Source organism: Petromyzon marinus, chromosome 8 (assembly GCF_048934315.1).
Source record: "Petromyzon marinus isolate PM22_M1 ecotype Great Lakes invasive population chromosome 8, UKy_Petmar_22M1.pri1.0, whole genome shotgun sequence".
In the NCBI taxonomy this organism is placed as follows: domain Eukaryota; kingdom Metazoa; phylum Chordata; class Hyperoartia; order Petromyzontiformes; family Petromyzontidae; genus Petromyzon; species Petromyzon marinus.
In genome coordinates this window covers 10224443-10249213 of record NC_133674.1, presented here as the reverse complement: position 1 = coordinate 10249213, position 24771 = coordinate 10224443, and the positions used below count along the sequence as shown (strand labels likewise).

Sequence of the window (24771 nt, the reverse complement as noted above, 5' to 3'; positions counted from 1 at the left end):
CACTCACACTCTCACACTCTCACACTTACAGACTCACTCACACTCTCACACTCACACACACACTCACACTCTCACACTCACACACTCACTCACACACTCACACACACTCACTTACTCACACTCACACACTCACTCACACACTCACTCACACACTTACACACTCAATCACACACTTCCTCACACTCTCACACTCACTCACACTCACTCATACACTCACACTCTCACTCAAACACTTACACACTCACTCACTCACACACTCACACTCACTCACACTCACTCACTCACACACTCACTCACACTCAGTCACACTCACGCACACACTCACTCACACACTGACTCACACACTCACTCACACTCACTCACACACACTCACTCACTCACAGACTCACACTCACTCACTCACACACTCACACACTCACTCACACTCACTCACTCACACTCTCACACTCACACACTCACTCACACTCACACACTCGCTCACACTCTCACACTCACTTACTCACTTACACACTCACTCACACTCTCACAATCACTCACACTCACTCACACTCTCACACTCTCACACTTACAGACTCACTCACACTCTCACACTCACACACTCACTCACACTCTCACACTCACACACTCACTCACACACTCACTCACACTCACTTACTCACACTCACACACTCACTCACACACTCACTCACACACTTACACACTCAATCACACACTTCCTCACATTCTCACACTCACTCACACTCACTCATACACTCATACTCTCACTCAAACACTTACACACTCACTCACTCACACACTCACACTCACTCACACTCACTCACACTCACTCACTCACACACTCACTCACACTCAGTCACACTCACGCACACACTCACTCACACACTGACTCACACACTCACTCACACTCACTCACACACACTCACTCACACACTCACTCACAGACTCACACTCACTCACTCACACACTCACACACTCACTCACACACACTCACACGCACTCACTCACTCAGACACTCACACACACTCACGCACGCACTCACTCACACACACTCTCACTTACACACTCAGACACTCACAGACTCACACTCACACGCACTCACTCACAGACTCACACCCACTCACACACTGACTCACACACTCACTCAGACATTCACTCACACACTCACTCACGCACGCACTCACTCACACACATACTCACTTACACACTCACACACTCACTCACAGACTCACACTCACAATCTTACTCACAGACTCACACTCACTCACACACTCACTCACACACACAATCACTCACACCCTCACACACTCTCACTCACACACTCACACACTCACTCACTCCCATACTTACACACACTCAATCACTCATATACTCACTCACAATCACTCACTCACCACTCACTCACACTCACAATCACTATAAGCCACTCACACTCGCTCACACTCACTCACACTCACTCACTTTCACCCACTCACTCTCACACTTGCTCACACTTGCCCACTCTTATGCATACTCACATACTCTCACACTCACCCGCACTCACACTCGCTCACTCTGATACACACTCACTTGCTTAGATTCACTCTCACACTCGCCTAGAATCACTCTTAAACACACTCACACACACTCGCTCACTCTAAAACTCAATCGCACTCACACTCGCTCACTCTTATACACACTCACTTACTCTCACACTCGCTCATACTCACTCTCAGTCATACTTACACACTCTCACTCACACTCGCTAGTACTCACTCTCAGTCACACTTACTCACTCTCACGCTCACTCACACTCACTATCACTCACCCTCAGTCACACTTACTCACTCTCACGCTCACTCACACTCACTATCACTCACTCTCAGTCACACTTACACACACTCACTCACACTCGCTATCACTGGCTATCAGTCACACTTACACACGCTCACTCACACTCACTATCACTCACTCTCAGTCTCACACACACACTCACTCTCACTCGCTATCACTCACTCTCAGTCACACTTACACACTCACAATCACGCTCACTCACACTCGCGATCTCTCACTCTCAGTCACACTTACACACACACACTCACTCACCCTCGCTATCACTCACTCTCACTGTCTCACACACACAAAAGATCGCCCTATCGCCTTAACAGACTGTTGGGGCAGGCCCACTCAATGTCGCACTCACTCTCACAAGGACAAAACTAAAATACAACACTTACAAACGTGCGCGTACACACGCACACACTCGCACAGCTGCACACGCGCACTGAACTACGTTACCCTACAGAGTGTACACACGTACAGAGACACACAGTGTACACATGTAGCGTCCCATACACCATTGTGTATATGTATACATATAGGGCCAGTGTATGTGATCATTAACAACATCCGTTGTGGGCACGCGCAAACGTAAATGAAACAAAGATCCCCCGTATAGCCTAAACAGACTGACGGGGGCAAGTGCTGTAAGCGAACAGCACCTGTGAATCCGGCACGGCACACGAGGTGGGGGGGGGGGGGAGCAGCAACCACGCCCGACCGCCTTTGTCTCCCCCAGTGGCGACGCTTCCACGCCGCAGCCGGGTCACTCATTTGAGGCTGAGCTCACCTAGGGGAGCCCCAAGAGGGGGGAGGGGGGGGACGGTTCAGACGATCGTCGCCCGTAGCCCCGAGCGGGGCGGTGTCTCGCCGGCGCGCGCGCGTCCTGTGCGTGTCCTCTCCGCGTCTATTTAGCATCGATACTATTGATCGAATTTTTACGTGATTATTTACGTGTCAGTATTGTTCGCGTTTGGGGCCAACGCGTGTACTAAGTGTAAACATACACACACGCGCGCGCTCACACACACACACACTCGTGCACACACTCGTGCGCACACACACACGCACGCACACACACACACGCACGCGCTCACACACGCACACACTAATATCACTGCAGCCACGTATAGCCCGTATAGAGACTCACGCATCTAGGGTGAGACACACGCGGGTGGACACGTGGACACACGGACTGTAGGGGCAAGTGCTGTGAGTGTATGTATATAGAGACTCACGCATCTAGGGTGGGACACACGCGGGTGGACACGTGGACACACGGACTGTAGGGGCAAGTGCTGTTAGCGAGCACCTATGAAGGCGGGAACGGCACACGAGGGGGTCGGGTGTCCAGCAACCACGCCCGACCGCCTTTGTCTCCCCAGTGGCGAAGTTTACACACCGCAACGGATTTCTCATTTGTGGCCGAGTCCACCTAGGGAAGAGCCCCAGGACCGGTTCGAGATATTTGCGTCACCGCCGTCGGCCGTGAGCAGGGGAATCGAACTCGGCCCGGCGGGTTCGCAAGCGCCGCGCGCTGAACCGCTCCCCACACACGACACGTGCACACACACTCGTGCACACACACACACACGTGCACACACACACGTGCACACACACGACATACACTCGTGCACACACGACACGCACACACACTCGTGCACACAAACTCGTGCGCACACACACACACACGACACACACGTGCACACACGACACACACTCGTGCACACACACACACACACGTGCACACACGTGCAAACACACACACTCGTGCACACACACAACATACACACGACACACACATTCGTGCACACACACGACACACACTCGTGCACACACACACACGACACACACTCGTGCACACAAACTCGTGCGCACACACACACACGACACACACTCGTGCACACAAACTCGTGCGCACACACACACACACGACACACACTCGTGCACACACACACACACGTGCACACACGTGCAAACACACACACTCGTGCACACACACGACACACACACGACACACACACTCGTGCGCACACATGACACACACACTCGTACACGACACGCACACACACACACACGACACACACACACGACACAGATACACACGACACACACACACACACACGATACACACACTCGTACACGCACACGACACGCACACACACGACACACACACACGACACAGATACACACGTACACGCACACACACGACACGCACACACACTCGTGCACACACACGACACGGACACACACATACACGCTCACACACGACACGCACACAGCGGTAAAAGTCAGAACCGGCCTGGTGGTTTCATCAGAGTTAATGTCTAACCGTTGCCATATTAAAACCCAGGCAGATCATTGTAAAGGAGGGTGGTGGTGGTGGGGGGTGACAGGCGGCGACAGCCCTGCAACGTCTCGCTCATGCCCTGCTGCTGACGATGTTGGCCCTCGCCGGCACGAACTCCACAGTTGAACCTCACGGCGATACCCCAGGGGTCACGTAGTACCCTGGGCTCTCGTACGATGTCGTGATGCAGTCATTTTCAGTCTGTTGATGGTCGGCGATGCGGTAATCGACTCATCTCGACGAGCTGGACCCAATGCACTGTGGTGCGTACCGCGAGCGTCCTCGCTGCGTTTCGACATCGCAGAGTGGCGCTGATGTCGGATTGATTGGTTACCCCCAGTCGCGGAGTGAAGTTCACCCCTGGGAAAAAAATAGTGTCCCAGAAATACAATATTTAATTGCCTCGTCCATTTAGTATTATTTGGTACCCCGGGGTACCGCCGTAAGGATCAGTTGTCGTTTTGGTCGACTCCTCCACAATGGCCAGACGTGTTGTTGGAAGAGGCGGCCGTACCCACACTTTACCCCCCTCCACCACCACCACCACCACCAGTCTTCCACACCACGCAAGATCCTGCCGATCGTCACTGATGTTGGCCGTGAGCGGGGATCGAACTCGGATGGACAGAGGTGGCCGGATGGGCTTTCTAAAGCGAGCGGCGTTTCTTCAGCTGCCGCGCCGGGAGATAGAATCTGGAGGAGTCCAGTTTTTCTCACGCTAGCACGGCGTCATATTCGCCAAAAGAGCTTCATAGCTCCTCGGATTCCTCCAGTCTAAAGACTGATTCTGGAGCTAAATAATAATCCGTGTTTACTAACTCCGGTTCATGCACTCACATGTAAATAGAGCGTCTCATAAATATAGGCGTCTCGTTGCACGTGCGACACACACATATATATAGTCGTGTGAAACAGAATAAAACGCGGTTTTTGTACAAGACTCGTGTGTGCCCTGCATATCGGGGTATGACGAGGTCAAACCGCACAACGCCACCACCCACGCGTACCCGGTGGGTACGTGGTCAAAGACAAGGCAAAAGTCCCCTGTGCAGCCTTCACAGACTGTTGGGGCAAGTGCTGTTAGCGAACACCTGTGAAGGCCGATACGGCACACGACGGGATCGTGTGGCCAACATCACGCCCGGCCGCCTTTGTCTCCCCAGTGACGACGTTTACACACCGCACCAGATACGTATTTGAGGCTGAGTCGACCTAGGGGAGGCCCAAGACCGGTTCAGATAATCGTCACTGGGGTCGGTCGTGAGCGGGAATCGAACTCGGTTCGCTGGGTTCGGAGCGCAGCGCGCTAACCGCTATCCCACCGCTCCCCACACACAGCATACACACACACGGCATCACACACACACGTGTCTAAGCACACACTTGTGTGTGCTTAGACACTTGTGTGTGCTTAGACACGTGTGTGTGCTTAGACACGTGTGTGCGTGTGCTTAGACAATATTTGAATGCTATACAAGTAAAAATCACGTTTGAGAGTCAATTTTTTTTTTACAATCATCCGTTATTTTTTGTTAAATAATAATAATGGACGTACTGAGTACGTTTGCTGCTGCTGCAATAGTGTTGATGAAGTGTCCGTGTTGGCGGGTGGATTGAAAGTCGCTCCGCTAATGATCGCTCACTCTGACCACCACCCACACTCGTCTGCGCCAAGGAAAAGATCCCCCGTAAAGCCTTAGCAGACTTTTGGGGCAAGTGCTGTTGGCAAGCACCAATGAAGGCCGTCACGGCACACGAGGGGGTAGGTGGCCAGCACCACGCCCGGCCGCCTTTGTCTCCCCAGTGGCGATGTGTACACACCAGGCACTTATTTGAGGCTGAGTTGGCCTAGGGGAGGCACAGGACCGGTTAAAATAATCGTCAACGGTGTATGCCGTGAGCGGGTGAAGAACTCGGGTCGCCGTGTTCGTAGCGCAGCGCGCTGAGCGCTACCCTACCGCTCCCCACACACACACATGGACACACACACATGGACACATGGACACACACACACAACTCATGCATACACGCATGGACTCATACACACGCACACACGCGTGGACACACATATGGACACGCACTCACTCACGCACGCACTTACGCACACACGCAAACATGGACACACACACATGCACAACTCATGCACATTTAATGCACAACTCATGCACACACGCATGTACACTCACACATTCACACTCACGTAAACACACGCACACGTATGGGCACTGACAAAATTCCCCCGTATAGCCCGTAATAGACTGTTGGGGCAAGTGCTGTTAGCGAGCACCTATGAAGGCCGGCACGGCACACGAGGGGGTGGGTGGCCAGCACCACGCCCGGTCGCCTTTGTCTCCCCAGTGGCGATGTTTACACATCGAACCAGGTACTCATTTGAGGCCGAGTAAACCTAGGGGAGGCCCGGAACCGGTTCAGATAATCGTCACCGGTGTTGACCGTGAGCGGCAATCGAACCCGGGTCGCCAGGTTCGTAGCGCAGCGCGCTAACCGCTACACCACCGCTCCCCCACGGGCACTGACACACACACACTCTCACGCACACGCCCAAACACACACGCATGGATACATACACACACACGCATGGATACATACACACACACGCACGCGCATGGATACATACACACACACATGGATACATACACACGCACACATACACACGCAAACATACACGCACACACGCAAATAGACTGATGGACGCACGAAACACACGCGCAAACAATGAGCCACGCACACGCAAACCCACAAAGACAAATGTCCCCCTTAAAGCCTGAACAGACTCTTGGGGCAAGTGCCGTTCGCTGACACTTCCGAAGGCCAACACTGCGCACGAGGGGGTGGGTGGCCAACGCCACGCCCGGCCGCCTTTGTCTCCCCCTCCACGCTAATGTTTACACACCGCACCGGGGACTCGTGTAAGGCTGAGTAGACCTAGAGGAGGTACAGGGACCTCGTTCAAATATCACTAACGTTGGCTGTGAGCGCGGTTCGAACTCGGGCCGTCGGGTTCGTAACGCATCGCGCTAACCACTACATTACCACTCCCCCCCCCACACACGCGCACCCACGGAAAACACACGTGCGCACAGTGACTGCTGTGATGAGTTTTCTCTGCAGTGACTCACACACACGCAAGACAAATGGAGAAATACACACGCATACAGAAACGCACACACACACGCGCACGCGCGCGCACACAAATGCAGAAACGCACGCGCACTCAAAGTAACACACACATACACGCTGTGACACACACGCACACACACATACACGCTGTGACACACACGCACACACACATACACGCTGTAACACACACGCACACACATACACGCTGTGACACACACACACATACACGCTGTGACACACACGCACACACACATACACGCTGTGACACACACGCACACACACATACACGCTGTAACACACACGCACACACACATACACGCTGTGACACACACATACACGCTGTGACACACACGCACACACACATACACGCTGTGACACACACGCACACACGCATACACGCTGTGACACACACGCACACACATACACGCTGTAACACACACGCACACACACATACGCGCTGTGACACACACACGCACACACACATACACGCTGTGACACACACACATACACGCTGTGACACACACGCACACACACATACACGCTGTGACACACACGCACACACGCATACACGCTGTGACACGCACACACACATACACGCTGTAACACACACGCACACACACATACACGCTGTGACACACACGCACACACATACACACTGTGACACACACGCACACACAAGCGCGCGCACACAAATGCAGAAACGCACACGCACACGCACGCGCGCGTGTTCCCACAGTTAAAACGAAAATCCGCGCACTGTATCTGGAAATGTTATTCCCGCATATCAAGCAATTGCTTAATAACGCTGACGAACACACAATAGACAAAAGATCCCCTTATATAGCCTGAGCAGACTGTTGGGGCAAGTGCTGTTAGCGAGCGCCTATGGACGCCCGCACGGCACGCGGCTGGGGTATCTACCCCAACATTACGCCCGGACGCCTTTGTCTCCCCAGTGTGAATGTTTGCACACCGTACCAGGCACTGTTTTTTTTAGGCTGAGTCGACTTAGGAGAGGCCCGTGACTTTGTTCGTAAATCGTCACCGGTGTTAGCCGTGAGCGGGAATCGAACTCGGGCCGCCAGGTTCATAGCGCTCCCCACTACATACACAGATACACACACACGTATCAGACGCACACAAATACCCAGGGAAATACACAGACACAAACAAAGGCACACACAAAGACACACACACGCAGACAGACACGCATACACACACGCAGACAGACACACACACACGAAGACAGACACACACGCAGACAGACACACACACATACACACACACACAGACAGACACACACACGCAGACACCCACACACAGACAGACACACACACAGACAGACACACGCAGACACCCACACACGCAGACAGACACACATACACGCAGACATACACACACGAAGACAGACACACACGCAGACAGACACACACAAACACGCAGACAGACACACGCAGACACCCACACGCACACGCAGACACACACACACGCAGACAGACACACACACACGCAGACACACACACACGCAGACACCCACCACCTAAAGCGCACACACCGCCCCGTTAACATAGCACAGCTACTTACAGCAACAGCATCACCATCGAGATTTATTCCGCAATTATTGTTAGTCGTTATGTATTATATTTGTTACACTAAACAGCAATAACGACTACCACGATGCTATTTCACAACCCTTTCGTCAATCTACCGCTGGACGAGGACGCCCGCACCCGGGTTGACTGGCCATACTTCACCGCGCTGGTCAATGTTTAAATTAATTAAACACACACACGCATATATACATACATGTGTGTATATATATAGACGAAAAAATTATCCGCATTAAAATGCACGTAGGCGCAACGCTAATAAACCTCGGTCATCATCAATAACACGGGCGGCGTTTGACAAAAGATGTTTTTTTGTTTGCTGTAAACAATATCGATCACTCTAGGAAGTCATGCAAACCCGTGTCAATTTAGCGCCTATTGACCGAATATTACTGCTGCTGCTGCTCGTACGGGCTGTAACCCGCTGTGTGTGTGCACGCGCGGCTGTAGGGAGCGGTGGTGCAGCGGTTAGCGCGCTACGAACCTGGCGACCCGAGTTCTATTCACGCTCACGGCCAACACCGGTGACGATTATCTGAACCGGGCTTGGGCCTCCCCCAAGTCGACTCGGCCTCAAATGAGTACCTGGTGCGGTGTGTAAACATCGCCACTGGGGAGACAAAGGCGGCCGGGAGTGGTGCTGGCCAACCAGCCCCTCGTGTGCTGTGCCGGCCTTCATAGGTGCTCGCTAACAGCACTTGCCCCAACAGTCCGTCAAGGCTATATGGGGGATCTTTGTCTTTGTGTGTGGTAGCGGTACCCATAGCGGTTAGCGCGCTGCGCTCCGAACCCAACGATCCGAGTTCGATTCTCGCCCGCGGCCAACACCGGTGTTGATTATCTGAGCCGGCGCTTTGCCACCTCCCCTAGGTCGACTCAGCCTCGAATGAGTATCTGTTGCGGTGTGTAAACATCAGCACTTGGGAGACAAAGGCGGCCGCGCGTGGTGTTACCCACCTTCTCGCGTGCCGTGCCGGCCTTCATAGGTGCTCGCTAACAGCACTTGCCCCAAACTTCTGTTAAGGCTATACGGGGGGGGGGATCTTTTGTCTTTGCCGTGCGCCTGTATGGGAAGCGGTAGTGTAGTGGTCGGCGCGCTGTGCAACGAACTCAGCGACTCGAGTTCGATTCCCATTCACGGCCACCAACATTGCTGGACGGACGTCTGAACCCGGCCCTAGGCTTCCCGCGAGATCGACTCTAATAAGTGCCTGGTGCAATGTGTGAACAAAAAAAATATCCACTCGGGAAACAAAGGCGGCCGTGCGCGGCGCTGGCCACCCACCGCATCGCGTGCCGTATCGGCCTTCAATAGGCGCTCGCTAACAGCACTCGCCTCAACAGTCTGCCAAAGACTATACGGGGGACCTTTGTCTCTGTGTACGCGTGTCGCTGTATTCGTCGCGGCTATGATGTGCGCGCATTTGTTCCCTCCGATGAATACTCAGTATATTTGACATTCATCCTTCTCCGATTGTGCTTGGTGATGTGCGTATATGAATGAATTGTTGACGTATTAGTGATGTACCGCAACCACCAGATCCTCGTTTCTTTAAGCCTGGGTCCACGTCGGGGAGGCCCACATGACCGGTTCAGATATTCACAACTGATGCTGGCCGTGAGCGGGAATCGAACTCGGGTCGCCCGGTTCGTAGCGCAAGTGCGCTATCCACTCCGCTTCCGTTCCACATAACGCACACATTTTCACGCGCGCGCACACACACACACACAAAGATAAAGATCCCCCATATAGCCTTAACAGACTGTAGGGGCAAGTGCTGTTAGCGAGCACCTATGAAGGCCACACACACAGACGCACATGTGTACACGCACATACAAGACGAAGCGCACATACACACGGGCGCACATACAAGCAAGCACGCACACACGCGCGCGCGCACTCCCCGTTTAGCCTTAGACCCCAGTCTCAAGTGGCATTAGCGAGCTCTGGCTGTGATGCCGGCCACCTGGGTTCGATTCCTGTCCGCGTACGATGAACTACACGGACAAAGATCCCCCGCATAGGCCTACAAACTGTTGGGACAAGTTCTGTTCGTGAGGACCTACAATAAAAAAAAGGTCGGCACGGTGTGGCGTGCTCATAGTTACACACCGCGCAATGTGCTCATTTAAGGCTGCGTCGATCTAGGGGATGGCCAGCAGCGGTTTAGATATTCGTCAACTCGGGTCGCTAGGATTGTAGCGCAGTGCGCTAACCGATACACCGCCGCTCCCCATCACAAAGACATGCACAACGCACTTACAACAATATACACACACAGAGAGAGAAATATGCACATACATTAAAATTATTTATATACACGCACACACCACGTATTTAATCACGCACACATGCATGTATATATACATACATATAAAGCACATATACACAGCACACATACACACAGCACACATCACACATAGAGAACTACTTACACACAGCACACATACACACAGCACACATAGAGAACTACTTACACACAGCACACATACACACAACACACATCGAAAACACTTACACACAGCACACATACACACAGCACACGTGGAGAACACTTACACACAGCACACATACACACAGCACACATACACACAGCACACATAGAAAACACTTACACAAAGCACACATACACACAGCACACATAGCACACAGCACACATAGAGAACACTTACACACAGCAGACATACGAACACACAAATTCACACACGCGTGCAAAGCAATCTAATTACACACACGCATACATACACGCGCGCGCGTGCGATTATACGGACCAAGACTAATGTCCCCCGTGTAGCCTGCATAGGCTTTTGGGGCAAGTGCTGTGAGCGAGCACAGCCACACCTACTTCATCATCAGCATCAGCCATGATCGATCCACTGCTGGATGGAAGCGTCGCCAAACTGCAATCTCTCAGCCCTGCAATATATACAAACACACAGTGCGTACGTGTGTATATAGACAAAGACACACAGAGACACACCTAAACATACACACACACAGTGCGTGTGTGTATATAGACAAAGACACACAAAGACACACCTAAACATACACACACAGTGCGTGTGTGTGTATATAGACAAAGACACACGAAGACACACCTAAACATACACACACACAGTGCGTGTGTGTATATAGACACAGACACACGAAGACACACCTAAACATACACACACACCGTGCGTGTGTGTGTATATAGGCAAAGACACACAGAGACACACCTAAACATACACACAATGTGTGTGTGTGTATATAGGCAAAGACACACAGAGACACACCTAAACATACACACAGACACGCGTACGTAATAAGACGTGTATAAGACACTCTGTGTGTACCGGACGGGATGGGATAACCCCATAGCTCTTCCCCCCTCCCCTCTCCTCCTCACTCCCCCCCCTGCGTACGCCTGGGGGAGATGGAGGAGGAGGGGGGGATGTGGGAGGAGGAAGCAGAGAGAGAGGGAGGGAGCGAGCGGGTGAGATGGGAAACGGGAGAGGCAGAGAGGAGTGGGGAGGGAGACATCGGAGGAGGAGGAGGAGGACTCTGCCTTAATGTTATTCGTGACGTGCCAGCCAGGTGGGTGGGGGGGGGGTGGTAGTGGGTGGTAGTGGGGGTGGCAGTGTAGCTCTGGGCTCATTGATAAATGGCTGAGTGGGCGACCAATGGCGAGTTGTGTGGAGGGGAGAGCGTGTGACGGTGAGGCGAGATCGCCGCTTTATACGGAAGGAGCAGCGGGAGTCGTGGAGTGTCAGTGCCGTGGACAGACACGGCGAGTGAGGACTGTGAGCCAGCCCAGCACAGTGAGCCAGCCCAGCACAGTGAGCCAGCCCAGCACAGTGAGCCAGCCCAGCACAGTGAGCCAGCCCAGCACAGTGAGCCAGCCAGCACAGTGAGTGAGTCAGCCTGCAGCGTGCGTCTAGTGCGTGACACTTCTCGAGTCAGATTGACAGGCGCGTTGCGAGCGTGCGAGTGTATGCGTGTACACACACTCACACTCACACACGTGCGTTGTATAGACTACTCCACACTTGCGTAGGCGCGCACGCATAGATACTCTCACACGTATAGACTCACACACACAACGCACGTGTGCATGCGCGCTTATGTATATACACACACGCGCGCTAGCACGCTTATATAGACACACACACGCGCTAGCACTGCACACTGCTTATATATCATTATTATTTACTGTGTGCGCTCCTAAGTGAGACTATATACACGCACGCTGTCTATAAATATATCAGAAACAAACGCATATCGTATATTTATCATATGATATCACATGTAATATACAAGTTTTTTTCTGGGACTCGTTAAAAGTATGCATTGTTAAGACGTGCATCGTGTAGAGTGTACAATTGTTCGTATACACACACACGCACACACACGTACGGTGTCCAACATCGTTCCGGCGCGGCTTTACATATTCATTCACGCGCAAACATTTGGAATCAGCGCTCACGCAGAGAGGCACAAGCACACGTGCGTGCGCGTGCGCGTGTGTGTGTGTACGTATGTGTACGCGCGTGTGTGTGTACGTGTATATACCGCACACCGCATAGCGGAAGAGCTGCGAACGATTGAAGGGATCGCGTTGCAGAACTCTGGGCGAGAGTGAGTCCCGAGCGGAAATCAACAATCGCAGCAGAAGCATCGGCAGCAGCGGCGGCAGCAGCAGAATTGACCGGGACGAGGGAACGAAACGAACCCTCAAGCTGCAAGGGGTTCTCGGACTCAATCTCGCGCCTACGAAGAGCGACTCAAGCAACGGGGCAAGAGACACGCGCAGACACCGAGAGGCGGAGAGACGCAGAGAAGAGACGCACGCGGAGAGAGAGAGAGAGGGGGGGAGAGAGAGAGAGACGCACGCGCACACGGGCGGAAAGGCGTCGCTGGAATGCGGTGGACTCGACGGTGTTGAGCCAAAACTGAATGAATTGCGGCGGCGACGGCGGCGGCGGAGACTCGAGACGAAGAAGTGTGCCTCTCTGCGGAGCACGGTAGCGCGTGAATATTCACACACAGACACAGAGACACACAGAGAGACTCGCAGAGACTCACAGAGAGACCTCGCGCAACCCGCGCACGCACGCACGCACAGAGAGAGAGAGAGATACCACGAGGGAATCCGATCCGGCCGCAGCGGTCGCGTTCAATAATTCACGAGGTGCCGCCGAAGCCTCGCGTCACCCACAGCCGCCGCGCTGTTGACGTTGGTGACGGCGCCGGTTGCGTTTGAGCGAAAGAACCTTACGACTCAAGCGACAGCAGCAGCAGCAATATCAGCAGCAGCAATATCAGCAGCGGTAGCAGCAGTAGCAGCAGCAGCGACTCACTAGAGGAGACGTGGTGACGAGTGAGCGGCAGGGCGAGGAGGACTTTCGCGTTGAAGTTGGAGGAGCCGAGAAGACTGTCAAACTGTCTACCTTGCACTACTCCTTTCCCTTCCCGTCCCCTATGGATATGCACTGCAAGCCCGACCCCTTCGCCGCTATGCACAGTAAGTACGCTTGAAGTCACCGCAGACGCGCTCACAAACACGTGCGCGCGCGTGCGTGTGTGTGTGTACGCGCGCGTGCGTGTGTGTGTGTGTACGCGAGCCCGTGCGTGTGTGTACGCGCGCGTGCGTAAGTACGCGCGTGCTTGTGTGTACGTGCGTATGTGCGCGTGTATGTGTGCATGTATGAATGTATGCGGTAGCGCAATAGCGAAGACAAAGATGTCCCGTGTAGCTTCGTAAAACTTGACCGGTGCGGGAGGGCAAGTGCTGTTAGCGAGCGACGATCGAGGCCGGAACGTTGAGGACGGACGCACGCGTGCCCGGCCGCCTTTGTCTCCCTAATCCTGTTGTTGATCACGCAACTGTACCGTGTACTTATTTAAGGATGAGTTGACCTGGGTAGGGGTGGGCGAGGGGGGTGGTGGAGGAGCTTATTCTGGGCATGCCGCTGATGTGCGCGGACGGGAGTTGAACGCGGGTCGTCGGGACCGTAGCGCGGTGTGTGAGCCTCTGCAGGGGAGGGTCGAGACCGTTTCAGTAACAAAAAACAAAGACAAAGATCCCCCGTGTAGCCTTAAGAGACTGTCGGGGCAAGTGCTGTTAGCGAGCACCTACGAAGGCCGGAACGGTACACGAGGGGGTGGGTGGCCAGCACCACGCCCGACCGGCTTTGTCTCCCTAGTGGCGATCTTTACACACCGCACCGGGTACTCGTTTGAGGCTGAGTCGACCTAATAACACACACACGTGTACACACACACGCACAAGTGTGCACACACGTGTACACACACACACACGCACAAGTGTACACACACGTGTACACACACACACACTCACACGCGTACACACACACACGTGTACACACACACTCACACGCGTACACACACACACGTGTACACACACACACACACGCGTACACACACCCGTACATATACACGCACATCAGCAGCTATCAGAGCAATGCAAGTGCCGAGTGCGTGTACACGTGTCCAGTACGTGGCAGTGAGCGCGTAGTTTAAATGTTACGTTTACAAAATAGGCGATTCAAGTGTAATAGTTCACCTTCATCGACAGCCGTGTCACTCGCCGCGGTTGTTTGACCATACCTCCCCACGCCGGGTAGTGCGGGTTGGTGAAGGAGGGGGGGGGGTTAGTCAAGATATCACTCGCCACTGACGTTAGCCGTGGCCGGGAATCGACCTCAAGTCGTCGACAATACGCCAGCCAATCTCTCGCCCCCCTCTTAAAGAGGGCCGTTGCCCGAAACGGCAGCCCGTTAAATGATGGCGTTACGAGGCAGCGCTCTCGGCGTTTCCCCTGTAAGCGAGTGCGAGGTCGTTCGTGACGACGGTGAGCCACCGGCGTCGATTGGAAGACGCCGGCTGAGTTCGTCGGGTGCGTTATTTTATTCCTCGCCTAGAGAGGTCGCCCGAAACGTCGGAGTATAATTGAAAAGAACAAAAAATATTTATTGACGTGGCGATTTTTTTTTTGCTGTCAATTATCGCGGTGGAAAATATTTAACATTGCCGTCTTCGCAGAATCTTTTTTTTAAAATTGCCATTGTCTGCTGCGTATTATGCACGTGTGTGTGTATTGTGTACACGCATGCACACACGTTTTAATACATATACGCACACACACATATGCATGCACACGCGTACACATGCACGTGCGCGTACATGCACCCAGGGGTTCTCACTGGTAATTATAATTCTCCATTATCCACACGAACGCTGAATATTGTGTGCGTTTAAATATAGATATAAAATACATGGCAGTACGTCGATGCACGTTATAAGCAACGTTAATCTTACACGACACGTTGTAGCGAATTTAAATGCCCTACACGAATGTAGCCACGTGTATATATATCGTAAATAAATCACTTTTTTGTTCTATATATTATACATCACGAATGCACTCCCGCCGAGGGGTTCTAGCACGTCTCCCTAAACTCGCCATCGTGCGCAGTTAGCAAGCTCGGGACGCGCACGATCTCTCTCTCGCGCGCGCCTTCGAAACACTTAAAAGAATCGGCGCCCGAAACGTCGCGCTGAGTTATTCATCGCCGTGGCAGTGGGAGGGAGGAGCGTGTCGAGTTTGCGTTTGGGTTGTTTTATTGTTTAAACGTAAGCTTGCAGTGGTGGGTGTATGCGGTGGGGTGGGGTGGGTGGTTTGGGTTCGGCGCAAGGGAAAGTCTCTCCCCACGCGGCATCGTCCACGGGCAGTGCGAGTGGGCACAAACACATCACCGATGAACCCGCCGTCGCAGCGATGGATGATGCACCGCTGCGATCATCTCACGCAGAGCGGCGGGCGGCGGAAATTGCACGGAACGGGGAGGACACGGACCGCCGGATGATTTCATCATCGATCGATCCGAATCCAGCGCACAGCGCACACACACCGCATTTTGTCAACGGCACTCACACCGATCGGACGTCGCATTGTCCCGGGCCTGTGAGACGCGCCCGGAAAGTAAGACGCACGACTAAAACCTCGCGCTCGGCGTCAAAAAATGAAGTCACGCAAACATCTGCTTGCGCGCACATCACAAACGCACGCAACTCTACCGGATTATAAGGCGCACCCACGACTGTTGTAATAAAATACATGGGGAAGTGCGTCGTATAATCCGGAGAATATAGTCAATGTGTGTGTGCGTGTGTAGATGCCAGCCTCGATCCCGTGGCGCCTTTATTTTATTGCTGCGTGGCAGTGCGCGCATTGATAATGGTACAGATTTATACACAAGTTGAAATTATAAGAACATTAATTGTTGTTTAACTACTGCTATAAAATAATAATAACAGCAATCTTTCTTTTCTTACGAATGGCATTTAAAAAGGTAACTGGACAAAACATTCGTAATGATAACACACACACAAATATAAACACACGTCAACACACACACACACGTGTACGACTACATATACACCACGCATACGCGCCTACACGTATATAAAACACAGAACTTTTGAATACAATACAATAATGTAACATGAATAACATTCATAACGCAAGTGATTGCCAAACAGCACGTGTGTCACGCGTGTTGGTGTGACGTGGGGTCGTATTGTGATAATTAAACACACACATACACTCACACGGGCAAGTGCTGCTACACGACCGAACGTGTAACTGACACACTCAGACACACACGCGCAAGAGACCAAGATCACTCCCCGTGTAGCTCTTGGTAGACTGTTGGGGAAAGTGCCGTTAGCGAGCACCAATGAAGGCCGGTATTTGTCTCCCCTAAATTTTTAAAGCTGAGTCGACCTAGGGGAGGCCCAGGACTCGTTGAGATAATCGTCACTGGCGGTGTTGGCCGTGAGTAGGAATCGAACTCGAGGCGCCGTGCTCGTAGCCCAGCGCGCTAACCGCTACACCACCGCTCCCCAAACGTGCACCCGCAAAGACAAAGATCCCCCTTATAGCCTGCAACAGACTGTTGGGGCAAGTGCTGTTATCGAGCATTTATGAAGATCGGCACGGTACACTCTCACACACACTCACGCACAAGCAGCGTGTCCGAGACCCGAGCTTCACACAACGAGTGTGTTGTGTGTGTTGTGCGCGTGCGTCTGTGTGTGAGACAGTTGTGTGTGCGAGTTTGATTGTGTGTGAGTGTGTGGTGTGATTTTTTTTATGTGTGTGCGTTTGTGGTTAATTGCGTCCTCACTGCAGCGGGCGTCACAGTCGTGCGCACGTGTCAGAAAGGGCATCATCGTCATCATCATCGTGAGCCAGGGCGAATCCACTGCTGGATGAATGCCTTTCTGACTAAGCCGCCCGCTACCTCTCACGATCCTCCTGCCGATGTAATAATAATAATCTACCCACTTCGGCGGTCGTTCCCGCGGAACGCGTTGTTCCACTCGTTGGCTCCACGAACGCCGCGTGCGATTTATCTTGTGCACGACGAGCGTCACCATTACGCTCGCCGTGCAATTACCCTTTAGCATTAAGGGTAATAGAAGTAATTACTACAATTACCAAAGTTCTTTTATTTAAGCAGGACGGCCTCGGTGAGTCTGAAGGTTCAATTTTCGGGAGAAGAATCGCGTTGGAGTGTCGGGAAGCGCGTCGCTTTTGTCGAGTCGGTTGGCGATGTTTTTTTTCGTGCACAACGACAAGGGGGAGTTTCGCGACATGCCGCAGCCCCCGAGAGAGGATAAATCACCACCACCGCCACTGCGTCACAAATATCGATGAACGCACCCGTTTAATGTGTAGACTCAAACAAATGCTCATTACGAAAGTTATAGATTAACAGTGCAACGCCATTGACGCGTAATTATCATACGCGTGTGCATACAACGCACTTTAAATACAATGTTATATATCCAGCAGGTGTTTGCGAAATGTTCAGCGAGGTATGTTCGTTTTCATTTACGACAGATGTAGTCATGTATGTATATATAAAAATTACATTGGGGTTTTACGATCAGAGAGCGGCGTTTTACACCCGATGTTAATTCACAAAGTGGGCCAAGTGTGTTGTATTGTAAACATCGCCACTGGGAAGACAAAGGCGGCCGGGCGTGGGGCTTGCCACCCGCCCTTGTGCGCCGTGCCGGTGACCAAAATCTGAACCGGTCCTGGGCCTCCCCTAGGTCGACTCAGCCTCAATTGAGTACCTAGCGCGATGTATAAAAAAAACATTTCCGCTAGGGGAGACAAAGGCGCCTGGGCGTGGTACGGGCCACCCACCCCCTCGTGTGCCATGCATGGCCTTCATAGGTGCTCGCTAACAGCACTTGCCCCTGCAGTCTGTTAAGGCTATAGGGGGATCTTTGTCTTTAGTTACATGTGCGTCGTGTGTAACGTGTGTTTTAGACATGTAGCACCATGTGTGTGTGTGCTGTGTGTATGTATGATTGCGGCTGAGTAACCTATGTTAATTTAATCGTGTTCTACAATGGCTGGGAAACTGAACATATAAACCAATTTAGTTGAGATTATGAGTATGATTTTTTTTATTGTTATCTGAAAATTCAATTTATTTTATTTTATTTCGGTCCACAAATATCCTGGCCAAGCTCAGTCCTGAGTTCCACATGCCTGCCGCCGCCGCTGCTCTGAGTATCTCGATTGAAAACAACAACAACAAAAAACACTCATTCACGACACACACACGAGCCCCGGCATCGCCAGTGAACCGAGTAATTCGCCTCCCCGTGGAGTGCGACGTTGAAGCCGGTAGCAATGCGACAACACGCACAGTGCCGGACTAAGCCACAGCGGGGCCTGTAGCGTACGTTATGAAGGGGCCCGAAATAAAAAAAAAAAACATTAACATGATAAAACACACATTTTTAACTTTGCACAGTAAAGTAATTGTATTTCTTCATTTGCTATACAGCCATATAATACGACAAATCGCTAACCTTAAACACCCAATCGTTCACAAAAGTTGAAGGCGGTATAGTACTATAGTGATAGAGCAAGCGCAGAATCACCGAACCGGAATTGATAGCTTGAAAGCATTTAGCGCGGGGGCCCTTGAGAGTGCGGGGGCCCGTAGCTACCCACATATGCAGCCGCTGCTTTTGCCACCACGGTAATCCAGCACTGAACCCACCCACCCACCCACGCGCGTTTGTGTGCACGATCACGGTGCAGCGTCGCGACGCACGGAGAGCAAACACGCGACTCGCGGGCGTCGACAAAGGCGCATCTCGGCACACCCCACCGACCTCCACTCGGAGTGAGTCGCGTTCATTTTGGTCTCCGAGTAGCGAGAAAGGCGGCGCAGTCTACCAACTCACGACGCCTCGAGCGCGGCCCTGGCCCAACTCCCTCACATCGAGACGTCAGCGGTCTCGTTTCACCTCTCTCGAGGCCACGGAGGGAGGTCTGCGAGCATCCACCCGGAGAGACAAAGACAATGAAACCCACCCCCCCCACCCCGGCCGCCCTCCTCGTATAGCCTTGCCATACTTTTGGGGCAAGTGCTGTTTGCTTGGTCGGCACGGCACACGAGGGTGGGGTGGGGGGGGGTTTGGGTGGGTTTGGGTGGCCGGCAAAAAAAAACCACACCCGTCCGCGTTTGTCTCCCCGCTGGCGACGTTTTACACTTTACACACCGCACCAGGCGCTCATTCGAGGCTGAGTCGACCTAGGTGAGGCACCAGGACCGCTTTCGCGTAATCGCCGCTGTTGTGTTGGCCGTGAGCGGTACAGACACACACGTGGGGGGCACGTGCTCAGACATGCGCGTGCACACGAGGCGTGGGAGAGCGGTGGCGCGCGCGTCGATTGGCGCTCTGCGCTGACCACCAACCGCGATGCGGCTGAGTTGCATTCCCCGGCTACGGCGAACATCAAGTTAGCGAGTGACGTGAGCGCGGTGAAGTATGGCTCGGACACAACACCCTGGTGACCGATACGGCGTGGAGTCAGAGGCATGCGACCCGGGCAGTGACTTGATGAAGAAGGGGTGTACATGATTCATTGTGATTACACCCATAAATACACACACACACGTTACACACCCTCACACACACACATATACACATGCACACATGTAAATACATATACAATATAAAAGACAAATATCCTCCGTATAGTATTAATGAGACTGTAGGGGCAAGTGCTGTTAGTGAAAACCTTTGAACGGCGGCACGGCACACGGGTGCGTGGTTGGCCAGCACCACGCCCGGCCGCCTTTGTCTCCCCAGTGGCGATGTTTAAACTTCGCACGAGGTACTCAGTTGAGACTGAGTCGACCTAGGGGAGGCCCAGGACCGGTTCATATAATCGTCGCCGATGTTAGTCTGGAATCGAAACTCGGGTTCGTAGCGCAGCGCGCTAACCGCTACACCACCGCTCCCCAAACACACACTCACATACACTCACGTCCACACTCACATACACTCACGTCCACATAAACATACACTTACATCCACACACACATACAATCCGCTTTTAAATCCGTCTCGGCGTGTCGGCAAAATATATTCTTTGATCCAACTCCACCACGCTGATCAGTGCGGGTTGGTGAAGGGGAGCGGACCTGTTCTGATATCGCTCTCGCTACTGACGTTAGCCGTGTCCGGTAATCGGCCAGTTCATGCGCAGCGCGCTACTCAATGCGCTACCACCGCACCGCCTAGACTAATAATACAACACGGTATTTCATGATGAACGAGGAAATAAATTTGCCCTACTTATTGTGACACGGAAAGAGACTTGTGCTCCAGAAGCATCTTTGTTCCAAGGAGACATGGGCTAATCTAGTTGGCCAAACACCACAATGTAGGTCCACAGAGCTTGAGCAATTTCTAGCGCCGGTTCTGGCTGCCTTCCAACTTGTCTGTGAATTCCCGCGACTCTGAATCATTCTCCCTCTCTCCCTGCAAATCATTCAGTCTCTTTGAATCATTCTCCCTCCGTCTCTGTGAATCATTCCCTCTCTCTCTCTCTCAATGCAATCTGCGCGCCTTACAAATTCTCAATGATTTTAGTGGAAGAACATTCATCATCTACCGATCGTTCCACGCGTTGCGCCGCTAACTACGACGCAACCGATCTTCGTATACACGCGAAATTACACACACACACACGCGTACAATGACACACGTACACAATCACACGCGTACACAGATACACACACGCGCAATCAAATACAATAGTACAAACATCCTACTCGAATCGTAAATGTTGTTGGTTTACCCTCCAACACAACAGCGTGCTGAAGTGATAGTAACTGGCACGGCTTTGTTTACGTGACAAATCTTACTCATTGGGTTGTGTCAGGTGGTGGCGGGTAACGACACATTTATATTAACGCGATGTAACCCCCCCCCCCCAAAAACACATTTATTATGGATAATATTAGTCGCGAAAGTATACGTGTTACAAATCCAGATTTTACACGAACCGTTCAAACGCACACAGAAACACACTCGGACGCGTACACACAGACACATAGACGAATATCCCCCGTATAGCCTGTAACAGACTGTTGGGGCAAGTGCTATTAGCGAGTACCTATGAAGGCCGGCACGGCACACGACGGAGTGGGTGGACAGCACCACGCCCGGCCGCTTTTGTCTCCCGAATAGCGATGTTTACTACACATCGCACCAGGTACTCATTTGGGGCTGAGTTGACCAAGGGGAAGCCCAGGACCGGCTCAGAAAATCGTCACTGGTGTTGCCCGTGAGTGGGAATCGAACTCGGACCGCCGGGTTCGTAGCGCAGCGTAGTGCTAACCGCTGCACTACCGCTCCCCGCATAGACAAATATACACAGAAGCAGACTCACATACAGACACACATACAGACACACATACAGACTCACATACAGACACACATACACACTCACATACAGACTCACATACAGACTCACATACAGACACACATACAGACACACATACAGACTCACATACAGACACACATATAGACTCACATACAGACTCACATACAGACACACATACAGCCTCACGCCAACGCGCACACATTCGCTATGTGACCGAGTCAGCGACCTCACTCCCACAGAGGCTCCTGTTCGTCGGCCCGCGCGGCAGGGAACGCATTTTGGGTGTTGTGTGGTGAGCTGTGGTGAGCTGTGGTGAGCTGTGGTGAGCTGTGGTGGGCCCGTGGTGAGATTCCCGAGAGCCCTGGTAAATGTAGGGTGACACGGGAGGGGGAGAGTGTCTGGGGAAGGTGGTGTGGTGGTAGTGTGGTGGGTTGTGGTGATGGTGGTGGTGAAGGGGGTGGTGGTGGTGTTTTGGGAGAGGGTGTGAATGTGTGTGTGTATTTGAGGGTGTAGGTGGTGTTTTTGGGAGATGGTGTGAATGTGTGTGTATTTTAAGGTGTTTGTGCTGGTGGTGTTATTGGGAGATGGTGTGAATGTGTGTGTATATTTGAGAGTGTTGGTGCTGGTGGTGATGTTTTGGGAGAGGGTGTGAATGTGTGTGTGTGTGTATTTGAGGGTGTTGGTGGTGTTTTTGGGAGAGGGTGTGAATGTGTGTGTGTGTATTTGAGGGTGTTGGTGCTGGTGGTGGTGGTGTTGGGAAAGAGTGTGAATGTGTGTGTATTTGATGGTGTTTGTGCTGGTAGTGGTGTTGGGAGAGAGTGTGAATGTGTGTGTGTGTATTTGAGGGTGTTGGTGCTGGTGCTGGTGGTGTTTTGGGAGAGAGTGTGAATGTGTGTGTGTGTATTTGAGGGTGTTGGTGGTGTTGGGAGAGGGTGTGAATGTGTGTGTGTATTTGAGGGTGTTGGTGCTGGTGGTGGTGGTGTTGGGAGAGAGTGTGAATGTGTGTGTGTGTATTTGAGGGTGTTGGTGTTGGAGCTGGTGGTAGTGTTGGGAGAGAGTGTGAATGTGTGTGTATTTGAGGGTGTTGGTATTGGTGCTGGTGGTGGTGTTTTGGGAGAGAGTGTGAATGTGTGTGTGTGTATTTGAGGGTGTTGGTGCTGGTGGTGTTTTGGGAGAGAGTGTGAATGTGTGTGTGTATTTGAGGGTGTTGGTGCTGGTGCTGGTGGTGTTGGGAGAGAGTGTGAATGTGTGTGTGTGTATTTGAGGGTGTTGGTGCTGGTGGTGGTGTTTTGGGAGAGAGTGTGAATGTGTGTGTGTGTGTATTTGAGGGTGTTGGTGTTGGAGCTGGTGGTAGTGTTGGGAGAGAGTGTGAATGTGTGTGTATTTGAGGGTGTTGGTATTGGTGCTGCTGGTGGTGTTTTGGGAGAGAGTGTGAATGTGTGTGTGTGTATTTGAGGGTGTTGGTGCTGGTGGTGTTGGGAGAGGGTGTGAATGTGTGTGTGTATTTGAGGGTGCTGGTGGTGTTTTGGGAGAGAGTGTGAATGTGTGTGTATTTGAGGGTGCTGGTGCTGGTGGTGTTTTGGGAGAGAGTGTGAATGTGTGTGTGTATTTGAGAGTGTTGGTGCTGGTGGTGGTGGTGTTGGGAGAGAGTGTGAATGTGTGTGTGTGTATTTGAGGGTGTTGGTGCTGGTGGTGGTGTTTTGGGAGAGAGTGTGAATGTGTGTGTGTGTATTTGAGGGTGTTGGAGCTGGTGGTGTTTTGGGAGAGAGTGTGAACGCCAATTGTTATCGTGGCTGTCGGCGCCACCGAAGGGAGTTCGATTCTCGACCACGCCAGTGGCGCGTCGCGTTATTAGAACCGTCCTGGGTCTAGGTGGACTCAGCCTTAAACACACACACACGTGTCTGCTGCGGAGTGTTAACAACAGCACCGGGGGTAACAAAGGCGACCACGCGTGGTGCTAGCCACGTCCACCCCTCTTGAGCGGTAAGGGCACTAAAGCTGTAAAACGGGGAACCTTTGTCTTTGTGCGCTTGCGTGTGTGTGCGTGTGTGCTTGTGAACAAGTGCGTGTGTGCGGT

At 52.4% G+C, this 24771-nt stretch overlaps 1 protein-coding gene across 7 annotated transcripts in view; it reads left to right on the top strand.

Moving 5' to 3' along the window:
* LOC103091851 (paired box protein Pax-5) overlaps positions 1-24771 on the top strand; it is a 192450-nt gene that overhangs the window by 64580 nt on the left and 103099 nt on the right. The window contains exon 1 of one of the 7 annotated variants that reach the window (XM_032949693.2): positions 12548-14420. The exons of 5 other annotated variants lie outside the window; for them this stretch is intronic. In XM_032949693.2, the coding sequence (XP_032805584.1) occupies positions 14378-14420 (43 nt within the window). In that variant the 5' untranslated portion in view covers positions 12548-14377. Of the gene's footprint in view, positions 1-12547; positions 14421-24771 lie in introns of those variants that run through there. One more of the 7 variants, XM_032949689.2, reaches the window with a different exon arrangement.